The sequence below is a fragment of the Mustela nigripes genome, chromosome 4, assembly GCF_022355385.1.
Source record: "Mustela nigripes isolate SB6536 chromosome 4, MUSNIG.SB6536, whole genome shotgun sequence".
NCBI classification, from domain to species: Eukaryota; Metazoa; Chordata; class Mammalia; order Carnivora; family Mustelidae; genus Mustela; species Mustela nigripes.
Genome location: NC_081560.1, coordinates 21,509,153 through 21,522,340, shown reverse-complemented (window position 1 = coordinate 21,522,340; position 13,188 = coordinate 21,509,153). Strand labels below are relative to the sequence as shown.

General features: G+C 40.4%; 1 protein-coding gene across 1 annotated transcript in view; it reads right to left on the bottom strand.

Moving 5' to 3' along the window:
* COPG2 (COPI coat complex subunit gamma 2) overlaps positions 1 to 13,188 on the bottom strand; it is a 111,442-nt gene that overhangs the window by 81,737 nt on the left and 16,517 nt on the right. Inside the window, exon 5 of the mRNA XM_059396398.1 lies at positions 7,294 to 7,373. Coding sequence (XP_059252381.1) covers positions 7,294 to 7,373 — 80 coding nt within the window. The remainder of the gene's footprint in view (positions 1 to 7,293; positions 7,374 to 13,188) is intronic.

The following is a 13,188-nucleotide window of genomic DNA, read 5'->3' as shown; positions in this document are numbered from 1 at the left end:
ACTAACATTTTCTTAAGGAACTTTTAAAAAATATATAAAACCACAGAGACATAAAAACACATGCAGGTGAATCTCCACTCTTCTGGCACCTCCCTTTTTCACTTAATATATCTTAATAAGCTTTCCCTATTGGTAGGTTTTTTTCTTTTAATTTTAGGTACTTATATATTTTTAAATATCCAAATATACACCTAAAATATCATTTTAATAGTGGCACAGATTTCCACTATTGGGATATAAATAATTTATCAACCAGGCTTTTTCACAAATATTTGCATTTTTCCAATTAGATAGAAATTGTGGCTTGGCAGGTTCAGTTTCTTCTGAGGTCTCTCTCCTTGGCTTCTGCATCGCATGAAAGCAGCCATGCAGAAGACATTTAAAAAAAAAAAAAAGCATGGCTCTGTTCCAATAAAACTTTATTTACAAAATGAGGTGGCAGTTTTAACCACTGACTTCTGCTCCGTGCTTCTCTCAGTTTGAGCTGCCGTGACAAAGGCTTACAGACACAGGTACTTTATTTGGGAATGTGTTCTGAGGGAAGGGAAGTGAAGACAGGAAGGTGAGCAAAAAAGGAGGGAAATTAATACAAAGAAATTTTTTCTAGTGGGTCACTGCCGCCGCAGGCATGAAAAGGAAAGAATTTACCCACTAGGTCTCAGCCACTGGCAGAGAGTTAAATCCAGAGTGTTAACTCCCCGTTGGGTTAAATTCACATGTTAACTCCCACAGGTGAGTGCCCAGACCGGAGTGCCAGAGAACAGCAGGGCAAGAGGAGAAACACGAGGCGGGCACGGCGTGGGCCTGGAGCAAGGCACTACCGAGGCCAGGGAGCCAGCCCCTGCCCAGAGCGGCGGACCACGAGTGCAGCAGGGATCAGAGGGAAGGCTGAGAAAACGGGAGGTGGCTCAAAAGCAGTACCCCGAACCGTCCACCCTTTGCACCCCTCAAATTTGAACGTGTCCTCCAGGAAAATGAACCAATCACCGAGCCTCCGAGATGGCAACCACCCGTTCTTTCTACAAGATGCAGGAAAATGACGGGCATATGGTACAATCCTTGCTGCTATGACCCATTCCAAAGCCGTAACTGAGGTTCACCATCTCCTTCCCATAATCACTCCTCCTATATCTCCCTCGCTCTCTGCCAGCACCTTAGTGCTCTTGGTCTGGTGTCTGATAAGTGAATCAAACTTTTACCCCAAGGGATGTGAGCTCTTTGTTGGGAGATTTTAGCAGGGGTGGAACAGTGGTTGTTCCCTATTCTCTATTCACCACTGTCTCAGACATGAATATACCAAAATATACTCCATACCTTGAATTCTAGATACAGTCCTCTCTTCCATGTTTGTATAGCAACAAGCCTAGCTCCAGACCATGATCAAGGTCAATTACCTCTGTGGTAACTGAGGACAGCAGCTTTTTTTTTTTTTTAAACCTGCTGGTAAATAATCCACTACATAAATAATCCAAAGTAGCCTAATAGTAGTCATCATTTCCAATGTGCAATCCAGCTCTCTGTCTGCCCTATGACTTCTCTGACACTGGAACCTGGGGTGGGTGCCCGTGGTTGCCAACCGGTGACTGAGACACACAGATCTAGAAGCGTGGGGTATTTCTGGGCTGAAGGCAAGCTTCAAACAGTGGGAACCAGGAGTCAATGGGAAGTCCTACTTCCACCTCTTGATTCCTAGACCCACATAGTATATTTCTTGGTACCATACACTACACTGACCATCCATTTAATGCATAGGCTGATCCTAGAAGAGAATTTTCCAACTAAATAGGGTCCCATCTGTAACCTACTACCCCAGTTGAGCATTCCATAGGTCATCCCACCATTGCATCAGGCTGTCGGCTCCTAGGTGAAACAGAATATGGTAACACTACTGGATCTCTTAAGTCATGAGCCTACGGTCACATCACTTTTGTCACAAAAGGAGTGGCAATGTTGTGTAGGATACCATGGACATAAGAAACCATGCCACTAAGACCTACCCAAAACCCCTGGATCATCTTCTATGTAGTGCTTTTGCCACGTAACTAAAAGAAACTTATGTAGTCAAATTTTTTTCAGTCTTTTCTTTCACTGCCTCTGGAATTACAGTCCTAACAAAACTTTCCCCTACAACAAAAATAAAGAGGAATACGCTCATGTTTTCTTTTGGTACCTGTAGGCTTCCATTTTTTAAATTTATATTCCATGTCCATTTAGTTTACTTGTGTATAGGATGTGAAATACAGATCTACTTTTATTTTTCCAAGTACTACTCAGTTGTCCCAGCATCATGTATCAGGAAATACCTCTTTATCCCAGTGACTGGAAATACCACTTTGGCGTACACTAAATTTCCATATGTATTTGGGTCTAATTCTATGCTTTCCATTTGTACCAGAAAATTCTGAAAATGTCAATCAGCATGGCCAAGGTGACTCATTAGAGTCATCACACAATTTTATTCCGGGGTCTATCCATCCACCAATATCACACTGTTAAGTGTCCAGGGCCTTAATACTGCACAGACCTGTAGGGCTCACAGTTTTTCTACAGTTGTTTCCTGGCTACTCTTAAATGTTTGTTTTTCCACACAAACTTTAGCACCAACTTTTCTAACTCCATAGTATAAAGCCTGTTGATTTTTTTCTGAGATTGCCCTGAATTTACTGAAATTAATTTAGAGAATACTGAAATCTTTAATTGATCTATGCAGAAACATTTGTTCAAGCAAACTTTGAGTCTTTCAGGGCTTTAAGTTATTTTTTCCTCAGAAGTTTTCTGTGTAGGTTTTTCTAAGGCAATTGTATCAATCTATATTCCCACCTACAATATACTTGGTGATTCTGGTGCTGTCAGGTTTTGTTATTTTAACAGATTCTAGTGGGTATGGAAGAATATCTCACTGAGGTTTTAATCTGCATTTCCCTCAGGACTAATACTACTGAGAACGTTTCCATGTATTTATTGGCCATTTGTATACCATTTTATGAAATGTCTGCCTTCAGATTTTCTTAATCTCCATGGTTTCTCAGGTCACACAACAGTCTACATATGCAGAGTGGTCATCTACTCTATTACAGTTCTTTTCTTGCTGTAACAGAGGACCATGATTAGTGGCTTCAAATAAAAATGTACTGTCTTACAGTTCCGTGGATTAGCAGTCCAACATAGGGCTAACGGGGCTAAGGTCACTGTGTCAGCAAGGCTGCAGCCATCTCACAGGTACAATACATTCACCCCACGCCAAGATCCCCCCCAGATCTCAAGGCATTACAGCACCAACTCTAAGCCCAAAAGCTCATTGAAATCCCACTGACTCAAAAATCCTGACCTTATCAAAAATCGGCTCAGTTAGGTACAGGTAAGACTGGGTATACTCTCTCCTAAAGAGAAATATCTCTCCACCTGTGGGCCTGTGAAACTAGAAAACAAGTTCTCTCATACAATGGTGGGGCTATCACAGGATAGCACTTAGATTGTCCTGTTCACAAGGAGAAAATGGAATGAGGAAGGAAAAAAAAAAAAAAAAAGTCACTGGTCCCAAGCAATTCTGAAATCCAGCCAGGCAAACTGGCAAAGGTTTCATCTGCTGGGTAGAATTCTCCACAGTTCCCAGCTCCACGCTATGGGCCTGTACCCTGCCCTCAGAGCCATCCTTCCTTTCTGTGAGGGCGGCATGGGTTTAAAGCTGAGCAGTCGTCTCGGCCTACGGTATCCTGTTGGGAGAATTTGGGACCCTGACAACCTTCTTTCACTTTGTCTCCCTCCATCCCTTTCATCCAGACTGGCCGTGGTGCTGCTGCTGCAAGCGTCTCACGAGCCTTCCAGGACCCCACAGACAGGCAGGGCCTCACTCCCTCAGACGAGGGCCTCCACCACAGAACTTGCCTAAGGAGGCCCAACTGTATTTCTGGCTTCTGCTTAGATGCCGAGGGAATCTATGAGTCACACTCCTGATCTCTTAGTAGTGTTGTGTGTGAGTGAAGACTCTCTGACCTTTTCATCCTTCTGAGGTGTTAGCAAAAGGCTGCAGAGTAACTCCTTTGACTTTTCCTACTGAGCACACTTTCTTACTGAATGGCTTGATTTTTAGCATCCTTTGCCATTTTGGTAGGCTGAAATTTTCCCACATCAGGAATTCTTATTTGGGGGCAGGGGGTATGACTGACATAACCTATCTGTTTCAGGTGTGCAACACAATAATGTATTTAGAAAGAACCCCTGGCTCTTTAACAGGTGTCTCAATTCATTTCTCTACTCTCCACTTTTACTCTAAGTGGTAAAAAGAAACCAGGCTGTACCTTGACATTCTGGAAATCTCAGTTAAACAGCCAAGCTCACAAGCCCTGATTTCTATATAATCGTGGGACACAATCCTACTAAGCTCTCTGCAGCTGTAGGACAAGGGTCCCATTCCCTCCAGTTGCTAACACCTTCCTCATTTCCTTCTGAGCCCTCCCAGTAGCAACTTTAGCATCCATATTTCTACCAACAGTACCTTCAAAACACTGTGAGCATTCTCTATAGGGATAAGAGTTTTCTCTACCCTGCTCACTTCTTTCGGATCTGCCAAGGTCACTGACATCCAGCTTTCCACTAACACTCTGTTCAGGGCAACGTAGGCCTTTTCTGTCATGTTCCCCAAATTCTTCCAGCATCTACTCATTGCCCAATGGCAAAGCCACTACCACATTTTCGGTTATTTGTTATAGCAGTGCCCCACTTCTGGGTACCAAGTTTTCCCCCCTCAGCTTTGAAATATAATTAGCATGTAACATTGTACGATTTTAAAGTACACAATGTGTTGATGTGATATTTACATGTTACAAAATCTATTCATTTTCTATAGCTACTGTAACAAATCACCACAAACTTAAAGATGAAAGAACACAATCATTTATCTTAACAGTTCCATAATTAGAAATACAACACGGATCTCACGGGATAACATCAAGGTATCTAGGGTTACATTCTTTTCTGGAGGCTGTAGGGGTGAATCCATTTCCTTGCCTTTTCCAACTGCCAGAGGCCTCCTTGGCTCATGGCCCCCTTCCTCCAGCAACCTTGCTTCTGTGACCTGCTTCCATCATCCCATCTCGTCACTGACCCTTTCACTTCCTTCTTCCACTTTTAAGGACCTTTATCCTTATCGGGGCCCACCTGGATAATCCACCCTGTTCCCCCTACCTGCTGATTAGCCACTTTACTTCCCCTCTGCAGTGTAAGTCACAGGTCCTGGGACTTAGGCCAGGGATATCTTCGGGGGGCCATTATTCTGCCTACTACATCTACTACATCATCTTAAAATGAGCTAGAAGAAAACCATAATTCAGGGCAGCCTAATAGGATTCTGAGGGAAGTACTAACAGCTAAAAAAACAAAAAAACCCTAATCTATTTTTAACTCTTCCAATATTCAGTGAGTATAAGCAACCTAAGTGAAGATTTTTCATTCGTTACTTGTGGCAAATATTGTTAGCTAACTAATATAATACCCACTTTCAACCCCTTCTCCTTTGCCTGCCCCTAGTACTTGGCCTTTAAAAGCGAAATATTCACTTTCCTGGTCCTAACGGGTCGAGAGTCGTATAACACAGCTGTGTCAAATGAAATCTACAAATTGCCTTGGGAAAAGCTACTGCATACCTGATAAAAGAGGCAGATGGTGCTGGCACTCACTGGCCCCCTTCCTGGTACCCCTCCCACCTTGAATGGTGCCCTGCCAGTAATGAAGGCATCTATTTTGCAATAATGTGAAATTCAAGAAATACCAGCGCTCACACACTGTTGCATGACTGAACCAACACCAGCTACTCTATGCCTAATGACTATATCTGCCTTTCTGTTATTTTCAGCTGAAAGCTTCATTAATTGAAACTTATTCAAGACAACTGCTGGTTAAAAACAAGCACCCTCCTCCAAAATTGATGTTGTTGTACAAAGACCAAATTCACTTAAATGAATTATAATTAATAATTGGGTTATACATCCTCACTCTAGGACATTGGGAAATTCTCAAAATATTTAAGAAAATAAATACCCACAATCCCAGACACCAGAGATAACCTACTGTTATCATCGGTATATTTCATCAGTATATATCATTAGAATATTTCCATCCATACATTTTTATCTATATACATAAAGCATTTTTTAAAGGGAGACTATATAACCTATAAGGCTTGACTCCAACTCTCATTCAGTACTTTATGAGGATTTTCCATATCATTAAAGATGTCAAAAAAATTAAAATAATCCCACATAATCTGATTATAACATGATTAATTACATATAATTATATATACATAATTAAATTCACCAACAGCAGACATTTACATTGTTTTACCCTTTCTGCTAGTGAAAACAGTACTGCAATGAATATTATTATATATAACTCTTCCTGTGCTATTTCTGATTATGTTTTGAGCATAGTTCCATTGATGTGGCATTACTGGGTCAGAGGGATAAAGCTTTTCAAATGTTTAACATTTGAATGCTGTCAAACTGCTTTCTAGAAAACCCGAATCAATTTATTATTCTGCCTCCTATTATATACAAAATACCAGTCTCCCTTATAAGTACCTACCACCTTTTTTCTTTTTTGCCAGTTTGATGGGTAAAAATCTTATAACTCATTTGCATTTTTAATTTACATTTTTTGATTACTAGTGAGAATGATTAAAAACAATCAGATCCTTGGGGCACCTGGGTGGCTCAGTGGGTTAAGCCGCTGCCTTCGGCTCAGATCATGATCTCGAGTTCCTGGGATCGAGTCCCACATCGGGCTCTCTGCTCAGCGGGGAGCCTGCTTCCTCCTCTCTCTCTCTCTGCCTGCCTCTCTGCCTACTTGTGATCTCTCTCTGTCAAATAAATAAATAAAATCTTAAAAAAAAAAAAATCAGATCCTTTATATTAATTGTTCTATGAATTATCACTTGGAATTTTTTTGAAGTACAAGAGTTCTTTACATACTGTATTTACAAGCCTTTTGATATGCTTATTGTAAATATTTTATGTCAATGCATCATTTACATTTTGGGTGCGTTCACATATTATGATGAACATTTAAAAATGTATTAGCAAATCTAATAGCATTACCCTTTGTGACTTCTTTACTTTATCAGATAGGCCTGGTTTTCACATGACGACAACCACATTCTAGGAAAGAATACTTTAAGTTTTTTTTTAACTCTTATTAGTTTTCTTACAGTCAAAAAAGTAAAATTAATAGAAAAAAAAAACAAATATTCCATGAAATACATAAATGCCTCATGTTAGGTTCTGACCATTCACATACCTGCTTGTGACAATTATCACGTCCTCAGCGATTGTAGCCATTTCTTTGATGGTAAGGTAGCACATTCTTCTCAGCGTTTGCTGAAAAATTATTTATAAAAGGCAACAGGTTATTCATGAGGAAATGCTTCTTTAAACTCTTGAAGTGAGGGCCCCAAGTAGATATATTTAGAAGGTTTTTAAGATTTTATTTATTTATTTGACAGAGATCACAAGCAGGCAGACAGTCAGAGAGAGGGGAAAGCAGGCTCCCCGCTGAGCAGAGAGCCCGATGTGCGGCTCGATCCCAGGACCCTGAGATCATGACCTGAGCTGAAGGCAGAGGCTTAACCCACTGAACCACTCAGATGCCCCTAGAAGGTTATTCTTAATAAGATTCTCATCTACTCAAAAAATCCTTTTGAAAATATCTGGATGAGAAAATATTCAGAACACTGCTGTTTCCTAAACAAGGAAATGATGCACTGATATAGTGAACAACATCGAGGTGAAAATTTTAAGATTTAAACTAAAAATTTAAAAATCCTATTGATGCAGAGATCCAAACTTTGACAGTGTGATTCCAAAGACAAAGGTTTCCCCAAGTGTGAAAGACTTATCCTGGAAAATGTATTTTTACAAATACTTTAAATATATGGATGGAGAGAGATTAGACTCTATATCTCCCTCAGTCCAGCATATGCAGATGTTTTTCCTTGAAGTATTTGTGCTTGTATAACCAACTTTCATTTTCAATTACCAAGTTATTTCCGTCCAAAGTAACTGTTCACCTAACGATAGTAAAGTTTCATCTATGCTCCTCCTCACCTGGTCTCTGGTTTATTCATACATTATGGGCCCTGGTTCCTCCAGCCTATCTAGCCTCATTCCCTACCAATGACGTCACACTTCTTATAAGTAGTGAAACTCAAATGCCTCAGACCCAGCTCCAGACTCCAAGCTGTACAAAGAGGTGGAGACTACTGAGCCCATTAAGCAAAGAGAAGAAGGAAGTGAGGATTCTCACGGTAATTAAACACAGAAAAAAATCACCCCAAGAAAGAGAAAGCCAGTGGGAGTCAGATGAATGGGGCAGATAACACCCATATGAAACAACCATGAGAAGAAAACAAAAAATAAAAACCAAAACTTCAGAGCTGAAGAATATTTGTCCCCCCCACCACCAAAATAAAAATCTACCACAAAGCAGAATAAAACTAGAGACACAAAAATTGAACTAATCTAACAGTGCATTAAAAGGATTATTCACCACAACCAAGTGGGATTTATTCCAGGGCTGCAAGGTTGGTTCAACAGCTGCAAATCAATCAATGTGATACAATACATTAATAAAAGAAAGAACAAGAACCATATGATACCCTCAATAAATGCTGAAAAAGCATCTGACAAAGTACAGCATCCCTTCCTGATCAAAACTCTTCAAAGTGTAGGGATCGAGGGTACATATCTCAATATCATCAAAGCCATCTATGAAAAACCCACAGCGAGTATCATGCTCAATGGAGAAAAACTGAGAGCTTTTCTGCTAAGGTCAGGAACACAGCAGGGATGTCCATTATTACCACTGCTATTCAACATAGTACTAGAATTCCTAGCCTCAACACTCAGACAACAAAAAGAAATTAAAGGCATCCATATCGGCAAAGTAGTAGTAAAACTGTCTTTGCAGATGATATGATACTTTATGTAGAAAACCCAAAAGACTCCACTCCAAACCTGCTAGAACTTGTACAGGAATTCTCTAAAGTGTCAGGATATGAAATCAATGCACAGAAATCAGTTGCATTTCTATATACCAACAACAAGACAGAAGAAAGAGAAATTAAGGAGTCAATCCCATTTACAAGTGCACCCAAAACCATAAGATACCTAGGAATACACCTAACCAAAGAGGCACAGAATCTGTACTCAGACAACTATAAAGTAGTCATGAAAGAAATTGAGAAAGACATAAAGAAATGGAAAAATGTTCCATGCTCATGGATTAGAAGAACAAACATTGTGAAAATGTCTATGCTACCTAAAGCAATCTACACATTTAATGCAATCCCTATCAAAATCTCATCAATTTTTTTCAAAGAAATGGAACAAATAATCCTAAAATTTATATGGAACCAGAAAAGACCTCAAATAGCCAGAGGAATGTTGAAAAAGAAAGCCAAAGTTGGTGGCATCACAATTCCAGACTTCAAGCTCTATTACAAAGCTGTCATCATCAAGACAGTATGGTACTGGCACAAAAACAGACACATAGATCAATGGAACAGAATAGAGAGCCCAGAAATAGACCCTCAACTCTATGGTCACCTAATCTTTGACAAAGCAAGAAAGAATGTCCAATGGAAAAAAGACAGTCTCTTCAACAAATGGTGTTGGGAAAACTGGACATCCACATGCAGAAAAATGAAACTGGACCATTTCCTCACACCACACATGAAAACAGACTCAAAATGGATGAAGGACCTCAATGTGCAAAAGGAATCCATCAAAATCCTTGAGGAGAACACAGGCAGCAACCTCTTCGACCTCAGCCGCAGCAACTTCTTCCTAGGAATATCGCCAAAGGCAAGGGATGCAAGAGCAAAAATGAACTATTGGGACTTCATCAAGATCAAAAGCTTTTGCACAGCAAAGGAAACAGTCAACAAAACCAAAAGACAAGTGACAGAATGGGAGAAGATATTTGCAAGTGACATATCAGATAAAGGGCTCGTGTCCAAAATCTATAAAGAACTTATCAAACTCAAGACCCAAAGAGCAAATAATCCAATCAAGAAATGGGCAGAAGACATGAACAGACATTTTTGCAAAGAAGACATCCAGATGGCCAACAGACACATGAAAAAGTGCTCCACATCACTCGGCATCAGGGAAATACAAATCAAAACCACAATGAGATACCACCCCACACCAGTCCAAATGGCTAAAATTAACAAGTCAGGAAATGACAGATGCTGGTGAGGATATGGAGAAAGGGGAACCTTCCTACACTGTTAGTGGGAATGCAAGCTGGTGCAGCCACTCTGGAAAACAGCATGGAGGTTCCTCAAAAATTTGAGAATAGAGCTACCCTAAGACCCAGCAATTGCACTACTGGGTATTTACCCTAAAGATACAAATGTAGGGGTCTGAAGGGACACGTTCACTCAAATGTTTATAGCGGCAATGTCCACAATAGCCAAACTATGAAAAGAACCTAGATGTCCATGAACAGATGAATGGATAAAGAATATGTGGTATACATACACAATGGAATACTATGCAGCCATCAAAAGAAATGAAATCTTGCGATTTGCAACAACGTGGATGGAACTAGAGGGTATTATGCTGAGCAAAATCAGTCAATCAGAGAAAGACAATTATCATGTGATCTCCCTGATATGAGGAAGTTGAGAGGCAATGTGGGGATTGGGGGGTTAGGAAAGGAACAAATGAAACAAGATGGGATCCAGAGGGAGACAAACCATAAGAGACTCTTAATCTCACCAAACAAACTAAGGGTTGCCAGGGGGAGGGGGGAGGGAGAGGGTGGTTGGGTTATAGACATTGGGGAAGGTATGTGCTATGGTGAGTGCTATGAAATGTGTAAACCTGGCAATTCACAGACCTGTACCCCTGGGGCTAATAATATATGTTAATTTTTTTAAAAAAAGAAAGAAAGCTGTGAGTTAACTTCATCCTGAGATGCTTTCTGACAGGTAAAGATAGCTATGCCAGCTACTCTACATGTCAGACTTTGAATAAAACATGAAAGCATTAAAAAAAAAAAAAAAATTGGGGACGCCTGGGTGGCTCAGTTGGTTAAGCAGCTGCCTTCGATCCCAGCATCCTGGGATCGAGTCCCACATCGGGTTCCTTGCTCCGCAGGGAGCCTGCTTCTCCCTCTGACTCTGCCTTCCACTCTGTCTGCCTGTGCTTGCTCTCACTCTCTCTCTCTCTTACAAATAAATAAATAAAATCTTAAAAAAAAAAAAAAATTGAACTAAAGCACAAAAAATGGGGAGCGTGGGGCCCTCAACATTAGTCATAAGGGAAATACAAAAAAGCATATTTCAGATACCACCTCACACCCACCAAAATGGGTAAAATTAAAAAGAGTGACAATACAAAGTGTTGGCAAAGATGTGCCGGTGACCACTGAAACACAATGCCTAAACAAATACACTGAAATGTTGAATAAAATAGGAACAAAAAATTTCACTATGTAGCCAAAGATAAAATGAAGTGAAATTCACAGATGCCAACTCAGAAAAGCAAACACCTCACAGCCACAAAGAACAAGCCCAGAGCCTTCCAGGCAGAGGATGAAATATCTAAAATCTAGGAAGGACAAGATTTTAAAAAGTATATTCTTTAAGCTCAGGAAAATTATTATTCTAGGTAATAACTCAGAAATATAGCAAGAAATGGAGAGTGAGGAAAAGTGGTACACAGTAACGAGGTAGTCTGGTTGAGCTACAGAACAAACAAATGAACGTGTATACATACACTCAATTGATCTTTGACAAAGGAACAGAGGCAGTACAGCAAATCAAAGATTGTCTCCTCACCAAATCACGCTGGGACAACTGGACACCCACATGCAAAAGAATGAATCTAGACACAGACCCTACACTCTTTTTTTTTTTTTTTTTAATTTTATTTATTTATTTATTTGACAGACAGAGATCAAGTAGGGGGAGAGGCAGGAAGACAGGGAAAGGAGGAAGGAGGCTCCCCACTGGGCTGAGAGCCCGATGCAAGCCTTGATCCCAGGACCCTGAGATCATGACCTGAACCAAAGGCAGAGGTTTAACCCACTGAGCCACCCAGGCATCCCCAGACCTTACACTCTTAACAAAAATTAACCCAAGATGGATCACGGACCTAAAAATAAGATGCAAAACTGTGAAACTGCTAGGAGAAAACTTAAATGACCTTGGGATGACTTTTTAGATACAACGACAAAAGTATGATCATAGAAGAAATAATGAATAAGCCAGCCTTTTTGGGGGGGTTGGGGGTAGGGAGGAATAGCAGAGGGAGAGAAAGAATCTTAAGCAGCATCCGCAACCAGCATGAGCCCAATGCAGAGCTCGATCTCATGACCCTGAGATCATGAACTGAGAGTTGGATGCTCAACCAACTAAGCCATCCAGGCACCACCACCAACCCCCACCCCCTAGAGAGAGAGAGAGAGAGAAAGAACCCAGCCTTTATTTAAAGTAAAAACAATGTCAAGAGGATGAGAAGACAAGCCACAGACTGGGAGAAAATGTTTGTAAAACACCTATCTGATATAGGATTGTCACCCAAAATATACAAAAACCCCTTAAAAGTCAAAAATAAGAAAAACAACTTAAGTAAAAATGATCCAACGACCTTAAGATGCTTCACTTAAACAGATAAACAAATGACAAATAAAGATATGGAAGTATAACGATTGAAGTACAAAAATTCTTCATAGATTATAAATGCTCCACATCATATATCATTTGGGAAAGGCAGATTAAAACAAGATACCACTACACTCTTAACAGAATGATCAAAATTCGGGGCATCTGGGTGGCTCAGTGGGTTAAGCCTCTGCCTTCAGCTCAGGTCATGATCCCGGGGTCCTGGGATTGAGCCCCACGTCAGGCTCTCTACTCAGCAGGGAGCCTGCTTCCCATCCACCCACCCCCCGCCCCACCTGCCTTTCTGTCTACTTGTGATCTCTGTCTGTCAAATAAATAAAATATTAAAAAAAAAAAAAAAGACCAAAATTCAGAACACTGATAACACCAAATGCTGATGAGGATGTGGAGCAGCAGGAACTCTCTCATTCATTGTTGGTAGAAATAAAAATGGTACAGCCAATTTGAAAGAAGGTTTGGTGATTTACAAAACTAAACATACTCTTACTGTACAATCTAGC